Source organism: Xenopus laevis, chromosome 8L, assembly GCF_017654675.1.
Source record: "Xenopus laevis strain J_2021 chromosome 8L, Xenopus_laevis_v10.1, whole genome shotgun sequence".
NCBI classification, from domain to species: domain Eukaryota; kingdom Metazoa; phylum Chordata; class Amphibia; order Anura; family Pipidae; genus Xenopus; species Xenopus laevis.
In genome coordinates, this window is record NC_054385.1 from 106,567,491 (window position 1) to 106,587,368 (window position 19,878).

Below are 19,878 nucleotides of genomic sequence, written 5' to 3' on the forward strand. Positions count from 1 at the left end.
AAGAAATGCTGTGCTTCTTTTGAAAGAGGACTCAGAGCAGCATTACTTTTGGGATTTACTGGTGTATTTATATAGACCTTTCTGATAAAGAAAAATTTTAGCCTTTCCTTCTCCTTTAATTGTTATTTTTCTATTGCTGTAAATGTGTCAGTCAGTTCCTACATTGGTAGCCATGCACCTCCTCCTGTAGCAACAGTGAAGTTTATAGATCCCAAATGGTGTAAGTAGGACCCTTGAGCAGGCCCGGATTTGTGTCAAGGCCACAAAGGCCAGGGCCTAGGGCAGCAAAATTTCAGGGTTGGCATGAAGCCCAGCTATGGAGCACTGGGAAGCCGCAGTGCGTAAAACCTGGCAGGTACTAGGACCTGGCGGCAGATGAGCACCGAAGAAGGAAATCCAGGCCTGCCCTTGAAGACTCAGAATACTAGGATGTGTTTACATATACTTGTATATTGGTGGAGCTAGCAGAGAGAATGCAGGTTATCAAAGCTCAGCCGCAGCATTAGTTATAGAGCTGGCAGCTTAAAGGCAGTGTAAACCCATAAAACAAAAATATGTAAAATTGTTGAGTGCCCATGTGAGCACTTTTGCCATTTACATTTTTTTTCATTTTAGTTTTTAAGTTATTGAGCTATTTTTGAGCCGCTGATATAATGCAAATGAATCAACAGCGCTGGCTACTGGTCAGCTCTACCAACAGGCCTGACAGCCGAGAGGCAATTTTTAGAAGAAGATGAAAGTCTTCGAAAAAGCAGAAAATACTCATCTGACGTTTCTCTGAGTCTGCAAATCTGACCAGCAGATGGTGCTGTTTATTTTCATTATATTAGCAATTTAATATTTAATATAAATAAAATGAATTTTACATTCATTTGTTTTGAGGGTTTACATTTCCTTTAACCCAACAGCTTCTGTACCATCAATCCTTAGGGGCGTTAGAATGACAGTGCCCGCTTGTGGGTTTTTCTTATCTTATCTTGAATAAAATTCCCATAACCCATCAGCGCTTTCTGTCCCTAAGGAGAAGCTCTACCCATTTTTATGGGCACCAGGCTGAAAGGATCTGCATTACATTGCTTTTATATGGCAGCTTTGATTGTCCAAGAACTTTTATCAAAGCTGGGAAGAAGCCAGACATTCTCATGTCAGACATATGCTGTAGTACAGACAGAACCAGCCACTGGCTCTCCAGCTGTTGCTGAACTACATATCCCAGCCCCCCACATCTCTAGCTATTGGCTCGAGGGTGGCTGCTGGAAGTTGTAGTTTAGTGACAGTTTGAGGACATCTGGTTGGATACCGCTGGGTATCTGCTGTCTCTGTTAAAGCTGGAGCATACAGGTCAGTCTTTTGTCAGGGTTGTTATTTCCAGCTAAATATATTGCTGTTATTATTGCTATTAAAGGACAAGGGTGGCTGTTGTGACTGGAGACCTGATGGTTTATAAATAATAATAATCTTTCTGCCTCACTGCCTTCCTTAGTTTGCAAGAATACAAGGACATCCCCATGGATATCGCCCAGCTTCCGCACTTACCTGAGAAGACATCAGAATCCTCTGAGACATCTGACTCTGATTCGGACTCCAAGGATAATTCAGGTGGGGCAATAAATCTACTGGATATCTATGAGAGCAGTTGCCAAGTGGATTAATAGCTTAGTGGGTGGGGGACAAAATCATTAAAATTGTCACCCCATGCACCCAGATGGTACTTTCAGTGAGCATGGACATTCTGCTGCATTCACTTTAAATGCGAGTGCACCTGCTGTTGCCATACAAATAAAATGGGCGCGATTTTGATTTTTAGCACCTTGTTTACAGTTCATCATCATCACTAGAAGAAGTGCTTGGAAATCACCCCTATATACCACTGCCCTTAGATGTGTTATTCATATATTCTAGGTCCAGTGTCCCCCCAAAAAAACATAAGACAGAGTATAAAGGGGATGTTCCCCTCTAACATTGAGTATGTTATATAAAAAGAATCTGAAACATTTATGAGCTGTCATTACTAACTTGTTTTATTGCTCCTTTCTTTACCCCCTGACAGAAGACAATGAAAATCCAAAGTCAGATGGAAAGGGAAATCTCTCAGAACAGAGCGAAGATCCAGAACCAGACCACAAGCAGCCGGGGGCCCATTCTGATCCAGAGATGAACTGTGATGAAGAAGGAAACAGTTCTAGTGATGCCTGCAGTGAGGAAAGTGAAGAAAGTGAAGACTGTGAATTGAGGAAAGCAGAGGTGGTGATGGAGCAAGGGGGGCTGAGTGCTCTGGGAGGTATTGGTGCCCTGGATACGTTAGGCCCAATGCACATAAAGGTGGAGCGTTACGCAGAGAGTGAGGCAGATATGCGAGGGCCGGATTCTTTGAGCTCAGACAGTGCCAAGGACTCAGAGAGTGTAGAAGAAGACGAAGATGATGATGGAATCCAAGTAGCAGGGGTTCTAAGCCGTCACCAGAGGAGGAAAAGAAGGAGAAGAAACAGGACAGGACCATGTGGAGGACGCAGGAGAAGATTGTCAGGAGGATGTAGCCCAGGTGGCATAGAGAGCTCACTGGGGGACCCTCCTAGACTTCTCCCCTCCACCCCTCCTCCCACAGGAGGCTGCTCCTCTTCCTCTGTACTTAAGATCAAAACAGAAATGGCAGAGCCCATCAACTTTGACAATGACAGTAGCATCTGGAACTTTCCTCCAAACAGGGAAATCTCCCGTAATGAGTCTCCCTACAGTATGACCAAGCCTCCCACAGGAGGTGAGCACTTCTCCCCCTCCCCGTCCTCCTCAACTGCCCCCCAAGCCCTTCATGTTTCCATTCCAGACTCTGTCCTCACGCCCCCAGGTGGGACAGAAAGTGCTGGACGCAGCAAACTGCAATTTGCTGGATCCTCAGCAGGTTTGGCTACTGTCGGTTCAGACCCCCTTTCCCCTCCCCTCTCCGCTTCACCCCGGGAAAAGCCACCACAGACCAGTGGCCCATCTAACTCTCTTCTGTACGCAGGGGAGCTGGAAGCTCTGCAGAGGCTTCAGGCTGGAAATGTGGTTTTGCCCCTTGTGCATCGTGTGGCAGGGACATTAGCAGCCACTGGAAGTAGTGGGCAGAGGGTATATACCACAGGCACCATTCGTTATGCCCCTGCAGAGGTAACACTGGGCAACCTCCTTCCAAACACTCACCCTGTGAACTTTGTAGATGTGAATGGCCCAGGATTTGGACTGGACCCCAAAACCCCAATGGAGATGCTCTACCACCATGTCCACCGGTTAAATATGTCTGGCCCGTTTGGAGGAGCTGTGTCAGGAGCTGGGCTTACCCAAGTGCCAGCTGCTAGTGTCTTCACAACAGCAGAGGGAATCTTCTCATCTCTCCCCTTCCCAGTGTACAGCAATGGCATCCATGCAGCACAGACTCTAGAACGGAAAGAGGACTGAGGGAATGAGGCAAAATGTGAATGAGAGGAGGAAGAGGAGGAGAAAGAAAGGACAGACTGCAGAGAGCGAGAGAGCGGAGAAAGACCTTCTAAAGGAACTGCAGAATGTAGGTTGTTATGTACAGGGGTTTGGGGCAGCTAAATCTGGCCCCTCCATGTCTCCTCCTTTGCTGCCTATTCCAAAGCCGTAAGGGGAGGTGGTGTGTACGAGCCAGTATTATAAGATATTGCTCTCCCCAAAAGCAGTCTGGGACCAGTAGCCCCGTCTTCCGTGCCACACACACAAACAATAACAGGGCTGCACAAGGCATTGATTCCCCTGCCCCATTAGGACACTTCCATCGGCTTTGGTTTAGTTAGCAGGTGCCTCTCCAGGGGACCGACGGCACTGTGCCCGTTGCTCCATCATTTAGTGAAGGGGCAGCGGCTGTGTTCCTTTACAACATAAAATATTCCAGCACTTTGACTCACACATAGAATCCCCCCTAAAACCCTGGAATACTTTGTGAACCCTACTGTCCCCACCAGGCATACTGGAACATGGCTTCCTTTTTTTTTTCTCTCTCTCTCTCTCTTTTCCACTTTTTATATTATAGATTATTATTTTTTTTTCATTATTTTGGGACCTCTCCCTGTCTGCTGCTGGAGTGTTTCATCAATTAACCCCTTAGTCACCAGAAAGGTCAGAGTGCCTGCTATTCTGGCCCATTGAGGGTTAATAGTGCTTGCACTACAGGTCCTGGGAACCCCAAGCAGCTTGGCGTGAGTTCTTTCCATGCCAAAAGGGGGGTCCATAATGGTATTAACAGGCACCAAGTAAGCTGTGTATTGACGTACCAAGATGCCTTGCCATGGAAGAATGTGTGTGCTTGTTGTGTAATCTATATCAGTCTATATGTGTAGTTATACATACATATGTACCACTGTGTGTATGTGTGTGTCTATACATATAGGGAACGCACACAGTCGCAGACTTTGTCACACGCAGGAAAGAGACCTTTCCTCACCAGGCACATTCACGCAGTGTCTGTTTCAGAACTCATATCCCAGAATCCTCAGTATGTAGATATGGTCACATGTTCCTCGTTCACGCCTTCTTCCTGGCCACTAGAAATAGATTGCCCCCCAGATAGCTAGCTAATGAGATTCCATATGTGCAGTGTACTCAGAGTTTATCCCCCACTGGGCTCTGTTTGATCACTGCTGAGCTGTCGCCAAATAACATGTATGTTTGAGATAGTTATGGGCTAGATAGTAGTAACTGGTCATCACCCTTCTACTATGTGACTTTAACCCCCATTTCTTCTGCCAAGCAGGGCTAGCAAATCAGATCTTTCAGGGATTAGGTTTTACTGTTTTTATGATATAAAAAGGCCAATGGACGCTGATATGGCGGGTGATGATGCTGCTGATAGGTTCCTCTTGCACTGACAGTTCCTTCTAATGACCACAAGGAAGCTGTATGGGAATGTGCACACTCTGCTTTTTTGCAATATGGATGCGTAAGGGCTTTTCTGACTCTCAGTCCTGGACTAGACAACTGAAAGGGTTAAGTAAAGCTGGCCATACATGGGTGGATATAAGCTGCCAGTTTGGTCCCTTCGGACCGAATTGGCAGTATATTGAAAGGGTTAAGTAAAGCTGGCCATACATGGGTGGATATAAGCTGCCAGTTTGGTCCCTTCGGACCGAATTGGCAGTATATTGGACTGTACATAGGGCCTTCCGATGGCCTACCTCACCTACCTGGTTGCAAAATCCCATCAGACAAGGACCTCACCAACCAGGTAGCCTTCCATTATGAACGTAATGTTGGCCTGGGCAAGATAAGAAGATTAGCCTAATTTGGCCCAGCACATGGGTGACCCAAGTTTGGTGATTTGGTGCCCTCTCCAAACAAGGGGATCTTCACATATTTGCCCAGTTTACACGCTCGGGTGGAGTTAACAGTTATGAAACCTGAAGGAAGTAGTTTTTTGGGGAGGTCTTCACAGCAGCTTTTTTGTTTAGGAGGCCATAATTCAGTCTTGTCCTGTATTAAAGGGATCACCTTAACTTTGGAACATGAACTCCAACTTAAGACTTTGTAGCCATTAAATGATTCCCAGCCACTGTGTATAGGAGATAAAGAGCTAAAGGGAATCCATGGAAAACCACAGGAATGATCATTGACCCCTGGGTGATGGCCAAGGTCTCATGAGACTACACATCCACAGTCACTCACTTTAATGGCCTATAGGTTACTTAACCCTTTTTGTACTCCAGTCCCTGGGACAGTTCTCGTTTCATGGCCAGGGTGTCTGTCAGTGCAGAATAACAGGGAATGGAGGCAGTATATAAGCGAAGGTGTCAATACTTGCACAGACCACTTTACTAACCCCTCATGTTTTCCTGTTACATGTTATGTGTAATGACCTGCCCTGTGTTAATCTTGTCCTTTACAGAGGGCGACCAGCCGGTTCCTTTACGGTTTTATCTTCCATGTTTTTCCTCAGGCTTCTGTATCATTCCTACTCTCCTTCTGACGCACTTTGCCAGACCATCTAGATGGGCCGCTAAGCCTTCTAGATGGACCTGTAAAGCCACCACTAGACTACCAATAAGCAGAACGGGTTTTGCTCTCATTTTTTGGTAAGACAGTTGTTCCAAATTAGAATAAAGGAGCAGGAGGAGAGAAATAAAGAACAAACTGAGCTGAGAAAATACAGTTCTCAGTTCTTAGGGAGAAATTGTGACTTTCAAATGGGAAGGGGGCGGGGGGAATAATGGTTTTTATGTCCTACTTCCAGTCTGTTTCGGCAGCTTATCTGTGAAACATCCAATACCAGGTGTGAGACTATGAAACGTGTTGCTTCGTGTATACAATTAAAAAAAAAAATAAGAAAAAACTGAAACTGTTTAAAACAAAAAAAAAAAAAAGAAGAAGAAGAAGAAGAAGAGGACAATTTCCGGGTGTCTTTTAGCTGTCTCATTCCAATTTCAACGTGTGTTACAATATGCAGTATATTCTAAGCTAACGTGAGTGTTTCTATCTGTCGTCCTTCTCTGTGCTTTTAAACTGTAGTCTGGGTCTGTCATGTTCTTTACTCCCTGTGTGTCAGTGAATCAGTGGTACATGGGGGCTTGTGGATGTTTGTATAGTGCCAAAGCTGCTTTCACTGTTAGTACACCCTATGGGTATCTTTGCAATTCCTTTGTTTTCAGTTTTTTGCCGTCGCTTTTACTGTTGTGGAATTTAGTACTCTGTCCTAATTACTGTTCTGTACTTTTTAACTCTGTCCTGTTGTCTGTCATTCCCATCACAAGCCAATAAGACGTGTATTTCCAAAATGGCAGCCTGCGTTGGAGTCTGTATCTGGCGGGTCCGTCTCTGGACAGGGCAACTGGTTCTGTTATGGTTCTGAGGAGATGAGTTGAGGCATTACTGTGCGCTGGCTTCTCTGGCTGTCTCTGACAGAAGACTTAAAGGTCATTAAAGTATAATGGAATAATTCAAACATACATTAACAATGGGGGAGCACAGTCCTGTGTCTTATTCCTCTCTGTCCCTTCCCCAACCATCTCCGACTATATTCTACAACTAGACACACTATATATCCTCAATATTTTGGGTGCCTTATTGCCATCCAGGCATTGCAAATGTTTTCATTAGATGACTATGGTATGTGCCAAACTGCCAGCCTTCACTTTGCTGGTCTTCCCTAACAATCAAGAAAGCAGCCCTATAGCCAACAATTTCTTATCCCGTCTGCTTTTGAAAAAAAACCAAGACCAGAAGTGGTGTTGGACCTCAGTGTGGCCTCAGGGAAACCAATGGGAGACCTCAGTGTCACTACCAGGAGGACAATAGTAAACCTCAGTGTCACTACCAAGAGGCCAATAGCAAACCTCAGTGTCACTAGCAGGAGGCCAATAGGAAACCTCAGTGTCACTAGCAGGAGGCCAATAGGAAACCTCGGTGTCACTACCAGGCGGCCAATGGGAAACCTCAGTGTCACTACCAGGAGGCCAATGGGAAAGCTCAGTGTCACTACCAGGAGGCCAATAGGAAACCTCAGTGTCACTAACAGGAGGCCAATGGGAAACCTCAGTGTCACCAACAGAAGGCCAATAGGAAACCCCAATGTCACTACCAGGAGGCCAATAGGACACCTCTGTGTCACCACCAGGAGGCATGGAGGCCAATGGGAGACCTCATTGTATCTACCTGGAGGCCAATGGAAGAATCCATTGCTAAATGCAGCCTTTTGTCCATAATTTCCCACAACCATCTCATGCTATCATAAAAGCCCATTGATAGGAGTGAATGGACACTTGCTTTGTGTGTTCTGAACACATAAAAGCCATTATTGGGGTTGGGCTGACCTGGCCTCCTGGGAAGTGGGATCTGCCCTTTCCATTAGTCCTTTCTTATTTCCACTTATAACTCTATACCAAGGGGCAGTGTCCCCATCTAATTGCTCTAAGAGTGGGTCCTGGATGTCGGGTTCTCTGGTTGGTTGTAGGGCCAACATTGTGGGACATTATACATCCTGGTATCTCAGAGCCTCAAAGGAATGTCATGGTAATCCATCCCCAAGTCTATCTTTTCACATTGGTAATGCAGAAACACTTCTCTTTGTAGCTCTAGCAAGGAGTGGCCTCTAACATTTGGTGGCTTTCAGTCTCTGTCAGATATGTCAGCCATCTCCACTCTAGAACCAGAATGAGAACATTCTAGAACCAGACCTGGGCCTCCTCGAACTCCGTGCAGCTGCAAACACTGATATATCTCTAAATTCCACTTCCAAGGTTTACGTTTGACTCTTTGTCTTCCATCTTTGTTTATTTTTTTTTTTAAGTTTTGTTCTTGTTTTTTTGTTTGAAATTTTTTTTTCCAATGGTGTTTGTGTCGTGTCGAAAGATTAAAAAAAAATAATATTATTAATAATAATAAACTATTGAAGATTTCTGGTTATTTCAAGTGAGCGAATTTAACAGCTGCTTTCGAAATAAAAATTGTCTGACAATTTGCAAAAATGACGATAAAAAAATCAATTTGTCATTTTTTTTTCTATTTGTGACGGGCGTGTCTGTGTTTTTAACTCTTTCTTGTAAATGAATATGAGAAACTTTATACGGTTGGTGCCAGTCGGAGAAGGGAAGGGGGCGGTTAGGAAACGGGCGGCATTGTACCTGTCCATCCAGCAGTGTTACCAACGGAAACGTTTAAGAAATATATATATATTAAAACGTTTTAAATCAAAACAAAAAAAAAAAAGCTATAGTTATGGGTACGTTTCCTTGTGTGTTTTACAAACTAACTCAGTTTTAACTCTACGTGCCTCATCTGTTGTATAAAAGAGTAAGAGAAACATTATTTTTCCATTAACCATCATTTAATACGGTGCAGAAACAAAAAAAAAGGAAAATGACGAAAAAAAGCAAAAACTGTACATAATTTCATTTTTTTTAAAACAAGGTTCTTTTTTATACTTTTCTAGGCCTGCTTACACACCATACATGCTGTCTTTTATGTAAATTAATTTCTTGATTCATCCGGCAGGAATCATTTTCATAATAAACTTTACATTTTGGATTTGTTTGCAGTTTTGGCATCTTTTCTTTGACACATTAAAGCCATCCGGTCAGGGACATTTCTTTGGAATATTTTATATTGCCCCCCAGTAGGCCTCTCCTTTTGGACTCTAGGGGCCCTCGTTGGCTCTTCAGCTCCATACAGGATTCAGCAGTCTGCGACTTTATTAGTTCTGACACAGAGAAGAAATTGAAGTTCAGGTTGGTTGTTTATCTCATTCTTTGTATCCCTATGCCCCAAGCTCCAGCACTGCATGTTGACTAATAATGCATTCTGATTTCTGTTCGGCCAAATCATTTATGGATATTCTATATTTGGCTGAACCCAAGAAAAGCAAATTTGGTTCATCCCTTTATGGCCAAAAATATTCATACCCATGGCATAACTATAGAAGAAGCAGACCCTGCAGTCATGGGGGGGCCCAAGAAACGGGGCCTCGGGGTAACCTTCCTCTATAGCAGTAAAATCCCCCCTCCCTGCCACTTTTCTTTAAATTCTCGTGCTAGCAAACGGCGGGGTAGTGTCGCAGGCTGGAGCAGATATGTGCGCCAGACACCTCAGAAGATTTTTCTGGGAGCACTCGAGGTACACCACTGATTCATACACACCTGCTTGTCCAACATCTCATTCCCAAACTCAGGGCATAAATATGAAGTTGATCCTCCCTTTTCTGGTATAACAGCCTCTACTCTTCTGGGGAAGGCTTTCTGCTAGATGCTGGGATTCACTTCCATTCAACCACAAGAGCATTAGTGAGGTTGGGCACGGATATTTCGGCTCAGGCCAGGCTCTCGGTCATAGTTTCAATTCATCCCACTAGTAGGGTTCCCACCTGGCTGGTATTACAAAGTTACCTGCAATGTACTAGTACTTCCGCCCCTGCATGTACCACTCTCCCCTCCTAGACCCTTTCATAGACTTACTAAATCCTCTTAAGATCCATTCCCTTGATCATGACTAGTGATGGGAGAAATTATTCGGCAGGCGCGAATTCGCAGTGAATGTGGCCGTTTCGTTTGGAAAAATGTCGATGCCGCCGAAGGTTTCGACGCCGGCATCAAAGTTATTTCGATGTCAGCGACAAAGTTATTTTCCGTCAATATCCGTGTTTCGTGGATTTTTCACCAGTTTCATGAATTTCGCTGAAATTCGGGACAGATTCACCCATCACTAATCATGACTCTTCGCCCTTGATGATGCAGCTCCGGCCATTTATGTCACAGACCAAGCCCTCACAGGCAGGACCGCCTCCTATATAGTCAGCCTGAAAATGTGGCAACCCTACCCAATAGATGGCCAGTTGGGTTAAGATTAGGACTCTGTGCTGGAGAATCAAGTTCTTCCAATCACATCGCAGCTGAGTCATTCTGTACGGACCTTGCTTTGTGCACAGGGGCATTATTGTACTAAAACGACAGACAATAGGATGCACAGAATTATTAATAAGGCCAATGTAAATTGTAGACTTTGCTCTCAATGGAACCAGGGCCCTAGTCCAAACAGTGAAAAACAACCCAGACCATAATTCCTTCTCTGCCAAACTTTAATGTCAACATTTCATATTCAGGCAGGAATATCCAGACTTGGAATATCATCGGAGCATTTCATCAAGGTGGACAAACTGAACAAGTACTTTCTGTCTATATTTTATAAATCAGTGTTGGCAGCACTGACCCTTTCATTGGCTGCCGCAATGAGTTGTTAGAATAAGGATATGTTTCATTTCAGCCTCTCGCGCTCCACCTGCCGACTCTGCTGTCCTGAACCCCAGGGTGACCCATCGTGCACCAGATGTGCCTGGGACTAAGAAACAGTAAAGCATTTCATGGTGTTGTTGGAATTGCCTAAGATAAGTGTTCTTATTGTTTCTACTCCTGTAGCTAAGATAGTGGCACAGACTTATCTCTGGGCAGCTCAGGAGCATTTCTAAAATGAGGCAAATAAAGAATCTCACTAAATCAGCCGCTGGCAGGGGAAGGGAGATGTGTCCCCCATGGACATACAGAATTCCACAAAAGCCTTTAAAAATATTTGAAGTTGTAGTTCGGTAATGGCTGGGGGGCTGCAAAAAGACTTACCCTGGCACGTCTCTCAGTGTCAAAGATTGTCCCTTTAGTATTGTCCCTGCAATTATTAAAAGCTGAGCAGTCCAGTAGATTAAACATAACAGCATTGTCCAACTGGTCCAACAAGATACCGGGAGATTCTTATCGAGCACAGACTTCTGTGGTCTCTCTCGTCTACCCAGGCAGTTAAAAGCTCAATTCCCTGGTAGAGCTCCCACCCTTCCCCTAAGCTGCCTCAGGGAGCACCAAGTCTGAACAATTAGTTCGATTTGTTTGGTTTGAGCATGGTCACTGTTAGGGTCCTGGATAAAGTGGGTATCAGGGGTCCCAGGGGACTTTCTTGCTTTTAAATCTCTTTAGTTTTTAGAGTCCTTCTAATGAAGGGACTTGCACAGTACTAAATTATTAAGGTTCCTTTGCTATGAGAAAGCTATTCAGGGAGGGGCTGGAAAAAGTGGGGTGGAAAGGCAAAGGGGAATGCAGATAACCAAACAGCTGGGGAGATCAGAAGAAGAGTAACATGAGATAAAAGGAAAGGGAATTACAGGAAAAAAAAGGGATGCAGACTAATCACAAGGAAAAAAAAAGATATAAGGGTATAGATTTAATGAGCCCCTTGTTGTGCCTCCCTGCCCAGTGTGAAATTAGTCGACACATATACTATATTATATAATAGGGTTTCTTACCTTTCTTTTCAGGGGCTCAAGATGATTTGCTGAAACAGCTTTGCAAGCCAGATAATGGTTTAGATCCAGTAATGCACCACAATTTACTGTAAAGCAATTCCCTGTGTTTGGCTCAATCAGTGCGACCCACCCTAAACAGCACAGAGACCCATTTTTTCATTTTTGATATCAACTAACTGCATGTCAGGCCCGGACTGGCAATCTGTGGGTTCTGGCAAATGCCAGAGGGGCTGCTATAAGGTGCCATAGAAAGTCAGTATTTAGTGGGCTGGTAGGGGCTGTTTGGGCCTCTGTGTACCTGAAATGCCAGGGCCTATTTTCATTCTCAATCCGGACCTGCTGCATGTTATCAGGGAGAATAATACAGTTTGACATGCACTTCATATTCCCCACAGGCCACAGCGCTGTACAAGGCCAGGGAGTATAAATCAAACTTACAGACACACAAATAGTGTCAAATACAATAGGGAAGGAAGATTCTGTTCTTTAGAGCTTACACTCTAAAAACTACTGTGGCATTAAATCAGGCAGCTAATATGCCAATATCTCCCTAAAGACATAAGAGATAGTCAACAAATCTGGATTAAGCCCCTTAAACTGGAACTGCTAGATCATTATCAGTTCAGGTTAAACCTTATTCAGGTCTTACAGGTCTTTCTATAGAGCGCCCTCCTGATGGCAATGAAAGAAATTGCATAAAATCAGGGGTGTCCAATCTGTGCACTTATCTGAGTGTGAGTGAATAAGCAACACTGGGACCAACACTGATCACTGGTGAAACATCATTGTATTGATATAGTCATACAATCTGCTACAATACCACCTTTTACCACTGGGGGTCAGCAGTAACACATGCATTAGTTGGAAATGATCAGCAAGGGGGAAAGCTCCAATGCTTCTGAACTCATGTGACATATAGGATTATATAGGGTCAGGGGAAACTCTGTCTCTGCTAATCTGCTACTGTATCTGCTAATGCTCATCCAACAATGGCACTTTTTGGTTTTACTGGAATGAGCCTAAGGGTCAGGGCACACGGGCAGATTCGGGGAGAATAGTCTCCCGACAACAAATCTCCTCTTCTTCAGGGCGACTAATCTTTCCAAACTGCCTTCCCGCTGGCTAAAATGTAGATCGCCAACGGGATGGCACTTGGAGCGATTAATTTTCCGAAGTTGCCCGAAGTTTCTTCGTTAGGCAATTTCGGGCGGCTTCAGAAAACGAATCGCTCCGAGTGCCATCCTGCCAGCGATTTACATTTTAGCCGGCGGGAAGGCAGGGGAGGCAGTTTGGGAAGATTAGTCGCCCCGAGGAAGAGGAGATTTGTTGCCGGGCTACAGATCACTCCAGATTACACGTTCTTTGCAATTTCGTAGATCAGATCCTTATATTTTGCCAGGGGTCTCCAACATTCAAAAAAGCATTATGGGATTTAGTGTTGTCTAACATGAGACCCCTATCTGATGTATCACCCAGAGGCTTTTGGTGGGTACAGGTAAACCCTGAACCCTTTAGATGGTGCAACACGCATTGCCATGTTTAATCCTGTGCCTGTTATATCCAGGGTTGCCACCTGGCCAGTATTTTACTGGCCTGACCGGTAAAAATGATACTTGACCCCAATGTTGTTAATAGGGAAAAAAGTCTAAATATACAGGAAGGTCGGTATTTTTTTCCAAAAAAGGAGGAAACCCTAGTTATATCCCTTATAAACCCCACCTCCCCAGGTCTTATTCTGTCCAGGTCCATAAATATAGGATATTGAGACATTTTGTGCCTTTAAACAAAACAGGGATTGTTTGTCCATATACTGCAATATATTTAAGCTGATCAACTACGTCAAAGTCATCCCTGGTCTGGCCAGTCTAATTCATTAAAGGAGACGTATAGGATAAATGAAAAAACCCTAATTATGTAGGCAATTATAAGTAATATATGGTGCTGCTTTGACATGGTGCTAAAAATTAATATTATCTTTAAAAATAACCCCTTTATTGGAGCTCCCTATAGATGTTTTCGAGTCCCTGTCGGTGTTTCAAATGAGGGGTGGGTGTGTCCTAACAGTCCCTACCAGAAGCACATTAGGTGGGGGACAGCCAATCACAGCCCTCCAGTCACACAAGCACAGACAGGCTTCAGTTCCCTATCAGGTCCTGCTAGCTGCTGATTGGTTCCTGTCCTCCCTTGCACAGCCAGGGACTTCAGGGAGCAGGAAGTGGAAGAGAAGGGAGCGATTATTAGGGTTTTTGCAGAAATATTCAATAAATCAGCCTGAAACACTACTTTTTTATGCAAAATTCTTCTATATCTAAATGAGTATAACACACTGGTACATTATTATTTTTTACACAAAATGTCTCCTTTAAGAACTCTACTGTTTCTATTCTTGACCGGTTAATATGTATGCAATCCTTTATTTTGAAAACCTCAGTAAAAGATTTGGCTGAATACCGAATCGAAACCGAATCCCAATTTGCATATGCAAATTAGGGTGGGAAGTGGAAAAAATTTTTACTTCCTTGTTTTGTGACAAAAAATCCAGCGATTTTCCACGCCGCCCCTAATTTGCGTACACAAATTAGGATTCGGTTCGGCCAGGCAGAAGGATTCAGATGCATCAGAATCCTGCTGAAAAAGGCTGAATCCTGAACCGAAACCTGGATTAGGTTCAATCCTATTAATTAGGACCTCATGGGGCCCCCTGTACCTCCTGGGCCCCCTGCAGCCGCAGGGTCTGCCTCTTCTGTAGTTATGCCCCCGGTCTCTGTGTAAAATGTATAATTAATCAATAGAATTCTTAATGAATCAGATCAAAGTGAGTGTAGGACTGGCCAGATATGGGATGACTTTGACTTAGTTGGCCAGCTTAAATATATTGCAATATATGGACAAACAATCCCTGTGTTGTTTAAAGGGTAAGGCATTTTTAAGTAGTTTAAGGAACAACATGTCTCAATGTCCTTAATATATTGATAATGGGTTGAGTGCAGAGGACTCTTGTATTTGTCTATATTTATTTTGTCAAGCCGGAATTTGTGGAGAGGCCACCAAGGCCCGGGCCTGGGGCGGCAGGATGAAGCCCAACCACACCCACATTGGTTCAGAAACACTGGGGAGGTGCAGGATCATTTTTAACATTTCCTGTACGTCAATCCCCATTGCTCTGGAGCCGATGATGAAAATTTGATTGAATGTAGGAGAGCTGTGTACACTTGTCTCTCCTCTGTATTGTTTCTGTGCAAGTAGGGGGAGGAGCCCCACTCTCTGTGAGCTGACAGGAAGGAAGAGGGAGAGAGAAAGTGCTGCTGGGAGAAAAGGAAGTGCTGCTGGGATATAGAATCAGCAGACTACAAGTACAGTGTACATACTCCCACAGTTTGTGTGTGAAACTTAATAGGGAACCCCAGTGGCAGAAAAGCGCACTCTCTTTAGGGAAGGAAAGGGGGTCCTTGTCAGGGCTCTGAAGAACAAAGCGAGCTCTTTTCAGGGCACGGAAAGCCAAAGGGAGTCCTTCTTAGGGCTCTGAAGCAACTGCCACATAAGTGGGGATTCCCTTCAGCAGTCCAGAGATCAATAGCTGTGTTATTTGATTGAAGTTGCTCCTGGCAGGCAGGCTACATGTATCACTACAATTTAAAGATATAGTGTCCTGCCAAATAAACACATCAACCGTTCCACTGTGTATGTGTATTGCGGATCAGAGAAGTTCCCAGGGAGGGGTATTACAGTTCAGCCTGTCCTGACCTTGGACATATTAAAGTGAACCTGCTCTCCCATATAGCGGAGGCACAGGACTCCTGTAGCGCCACACGCAACTAACTGCGTGCTAGATCTCATGCAGTAGCAGAAGAGGGCTATATGAATTAAAGGGAGGGGACAGGACGACGAATGACAGTGAGCATAGGGGTGCCAGCCATGTAAATCTGCCCCTTTATTTTGTGATTAGCAGACAAGTAGTCAGCACAACAATGACTTTCTTATTTTGTGGTCACAGCCTCATTGCACCTCCGCTTAATAGTTTACAACTTAGTGGTGAGCACAACTTTCCCTTTTTTGGCTGGAGTAACAATGGCATAGAGAAGAAACCCTTTAGAACTGGGGGCCAAATGACGTAGCCAGAGGAAATATTGCACTGGATAAATATATTTACTATCATATTATTTCTTATGTAATTGGCCAGTCTTTGTGCTTTTTATCTAATGAAATCAGCAGCTGACACATGTAGATGTGTTGTGCTTTCTTGTTACTATATACAATCTATTAGAGTCATTTGCACTGGGGAATGCAACGATGACTTTACAGGATTTCTTTGGTGAAACAACTATGAATATAAAAAAAAAGCTCCTTTGGATAAACCTCTTATGATTTGCAGGCGGTGTATATGGTGCTGAAAGCAGGGCATGCTGGGAAGTGTATACGAAGCAGCATCTGGTGCAGGGAAGCCAAGGGCTTATCAGATCACGTGATTATGAGGATATTGTTATTAAACATGCAGTCGACAGGGTTGTTCTTTTGCATAAAGCAGCCTCTTACACAGTCCTGCCGCTTGTAGGTTAAATACAGGTATGGGATCTATTACCTAGAAATCCATTATCCAGAAAGCTCAGGGGAAAAGGCTGCCATTACCCCCCAATGGGTTTTAGTAAATCTTTATTATTCTCAGATAATAATGACATTAAACTGTATTGGTGCTCCATATTACAAAAAGGATCTCTTATTAAGTTATTCCCAGGTCTGACACATTCCATATAAATAATCCTATTCCTTAATGTGTCCCATCCTACCCAGCCACTTGTTATAATGCAATGTATTGTAATATACTCACACTAGCTGAATCGGTTTAAGACCACTTAGAAGCAGAGAACAGAATGTTCCATGCACTTTATCCCTTAAAGGAACAGTAACACCAAAAAATGAATGTGTTTTAAAGGAATGACAATATAATGTAATGTTGCCCTGCACTGGTAAAACTGATTTGTTTGCTTCAGAAACACAACTATAGTTTATATAAACAAGCTGCTGTGTAGGCATGGAGCAGCCATTCAAAGCTGAAAAAGGAGAAAAGGCTCAGGATAAATCCTGTGGAAAAGGCTGGTCTTCCAGCCAAAACGTCAGTTTTCACCTTTATACACCATAAATACTGTGAGTGCGGCTGCTTGAGTAAATATATATATATATATATATATATATATATACACAGGGTTGGACTGGACCATTGGGGGCCCACCAGGTTGCAAACTTCTGGGGCCCCCATGAATGCCGTCGTGCCGTATGTCATTTTCTCTTTTATGGGGACTGGGGAGCAGGTCTGGGCTGGTGGGGACCCTCCAGGTTTTTTTCTGCTGTCCTGCCAGTCCGACCCTGAGATTTGTCCTTGTGTGACACAGTGGGCTAAAGCTAATGAAGAAAAGGTCAACAGCACCCTATTGTTGGATGTTTTTTCAATAAACTTCACACTTTTTCAAATTCTCATTGTGCTGCTTCATTGGATTGTCTGACCCTTGAAGCGGGTGTGGGTCCTTCAGCATAGCACCTGATACTGCAAAATGTATTTATTCAGGGGTATAAGCTCTCTACCTTTGATGTTGCATATGGTGGGCTAAAGCTGTCACAGACATACAACTAAAATTCATCTTGGCCTTAGGGTAAAATATGCTTTATTTTAGTTAATAAGGTTTGCAATGAAAAGGGGAAGGATGTGAGCATTTTTTTGCCTTTGGATTTTAGGTTTTCATACATTTGTTTAAACATGTTTTAAATGGACTTACAGAACTGAAGCAGTACGGTGTTCTGATTGGTTGGACTGGATGATTGGGGACCCACCGGTTTCCTAACCTCCAGCGGCCCCTGCAGGGTGCATGCGCGAACACCACCGTGCTGGCCTGCATTTTGGTATTTTTTATAGGTCAGCCAATCGGGGAGTGGGCCTGGGCTGGCGGCAGCCCATGAGGGCTGGGGACCCAGGTTTTTTCCTGGTGTCCCGCCGGCCCAGTCCGACCCTGGTTCAGATTGACCCCAAAAAGTTGAGAAAAACAGACCATTACAGACCATTAGCATATCTGTAAGTATCTTGCTGTAAAGCTGACTATAAATTACAAGGTCCTCTTGTTTGGTGAGGTTGTCTAAGGAGTGGATCTTTCAATGGGATGTGGGCAATAATGGCCTTCAGGCCTTCAATCCGATGATATTTTCTGCTATGCAGGGCCGCCATTAGAAATCATGGGGCCCCATACAACAAAATTATCGGGACCCACCCCAAGCCCCACCCAGATCCCACCCACTCCACACAACTGACCACACAGACATCAGTGTTAAAAAAGGTAACCCACACACACAAGTTATAAAAAGCTATTGATGGTCAGGGCCCCATTACAACTGTGGTGCCAGGGCCACTCAAAAGTTTTTGAAAAAATTGGTGACAGGGCCCCCCTATGTTAAAAAAAAACATTGGTGAAAAAGGCCCCGCTTACAAGTTTAAAAAAATTGGGGCCCCAAAGAATTTTTTTTAAAAAAACATTGGTGGCAGGGGTCTTTATAGTCTTTAAATAATAAATTGAACTCGTGGCTTCAGGACTTCAACTTTGCCTCCTTTCGTGACTTCAGGCCTTTTCAGCCGCTTGAGGATTTAAATTTCGGCTGTTTTCATGACTTCGGGTCTTTTCTTTTCGCCGCTTGGGAGTTCGGCTTTGGCTATTCTCGTGGCTTTAGGTCTCTTTGCTGCTTCTAGATTTCGGCTTCGGCTGTTTTTGTGACTTTGGGTCTTTTTCGGCACTTTGGAACTTCGGCTTTTCGGCACTTCCGCATTTTGGCTGATTTTGAATTCTGAAATGGCCGCACGGCTTCGGCGCTGTCAAGGGGGGCCTGGCTCTTTCGAAACTTCAGCCCTGCCGGGGCCCCCTTCAGACCAGGCCCGGGACACCTGTACCCCCTGTGCCCCCTGATGGTGGCCCTGCTGCAATGCACTCGTCAGATCAAGGACCGCACCAAGGTGCATCAATCCAACAGAAAAATTAAACCTGCCTGATTGAAATATGGTGATTTTCAGCCAGATATTAGTCAGTTAGCCTATTAGAGGGCCCCATACACTAGCAGAATCTTTTGTGCACATATTTTAAATTTCTGTGCGCCTTTTTAAAAACTGAGTGTGCAGGTCAGAATAAATGAAAAATGTTGCCTTTTCACACAAAATTCTTTGTGTGCACAACAATTGTTTTGTGCACTTGCCTCAAAGTTTGTGTGTACGGGAACACTAACTGGAAAATAAGCTGCTAAATGGGTCTGAAGCTTAAATCTGTCTGTATATGGTCACCTTTAGCATTAAGATCACCCGTCCGGTTTAACTTCCCTTAGGTCCAGGGAATACTGAATAAATCAAAGTCTTCTGAATGGAAACAAGATGCCAAAGGACAAGGGTAATAATGTCTGTTTTGGTTTTTTTACCTACTTGAAGTGTGATCCATTTCCCTAAGAATCCCCCCACATTGTTTATCAGCTTGTGTTCATTATTAGGTTATAATGTAAGTTAAATTCAGTGTTAGAAGTATCCCTTTGATATTGATCCCACAGGTGTGCCATAATGACCACTAATTGCACCCCCCGACCATTGATTTTGGTGCTGTTCTTCACAGCTGTACTGCCAGGCAGGTAAATCTGCCCTCTTTATAAAGTGCTGAAGTCTGTGTATATGAGGCATTGATGGATATCTAAAAGTCCGAATATGTAACCCTCTTTCTTGGCCAGCGAAATGAACTCCAGCATAATTTGGACCCTAGCCAAATTACTGAAAATTACTGAAATTGCAAACTGGAGAGCTGCTGAATTAAAAGCTAAATAACGCACATAATAAAAAAAATGAAAACCAATTGCAAATTGTCTCAGAATATTACTTTTTAAATCATACTAAAATGTAATAGATTAAAGGTGAACAAACCCTTTAACATCTGATGCAAAAAATCCCAATATATTTGGATACTATTTATTTATTCTGCATAGGTGAATCTCACCTGTCTGTGTTCCTCAGTGAATGCACACACCAGTTCAGGATATGTGAATGATTTGGGCCTGTGACATTTAGGGGATTGGTGGTCACCCCATAAAGATACTGTTATCCACAG

At 43.8% G+C, this 19,878-nt stretch overlaps 1 protein-coding gene across 5 annotated transcripts in view; it reads left to right on the forward strand.

Moving 5' to 3' along the window:
* npas3.L (neuronal PAS domain protein 3 L homeolog) overlaps positions 1-9,012 on the forward strand; it is a 295,122-nt gene extending 286,110 nt beyond the window's left edge. For all 5 annotated transcript variants that reach the window (XM_018231199.2, XM_041573347.1, XM_041573346.1 and 2 more), the window contains 2 exons: positions 1,484-1,599; positions 2,051-9,012. In XM_018231199.2, coding sequence (XP_018086688.2) covers positions 1,484-1,599; positions 2,051-3,435 — 1,501 coding nt within the window. In that variant the 3' untranslated portion in view covers positions 3,436-9,012. The remainder of the gene's footprint in view (positions 1-1,483; positions 1,600-2,050) is intronic.
* Positions 9,013-19,878: the final 10,866 nt, after the last annotated feature.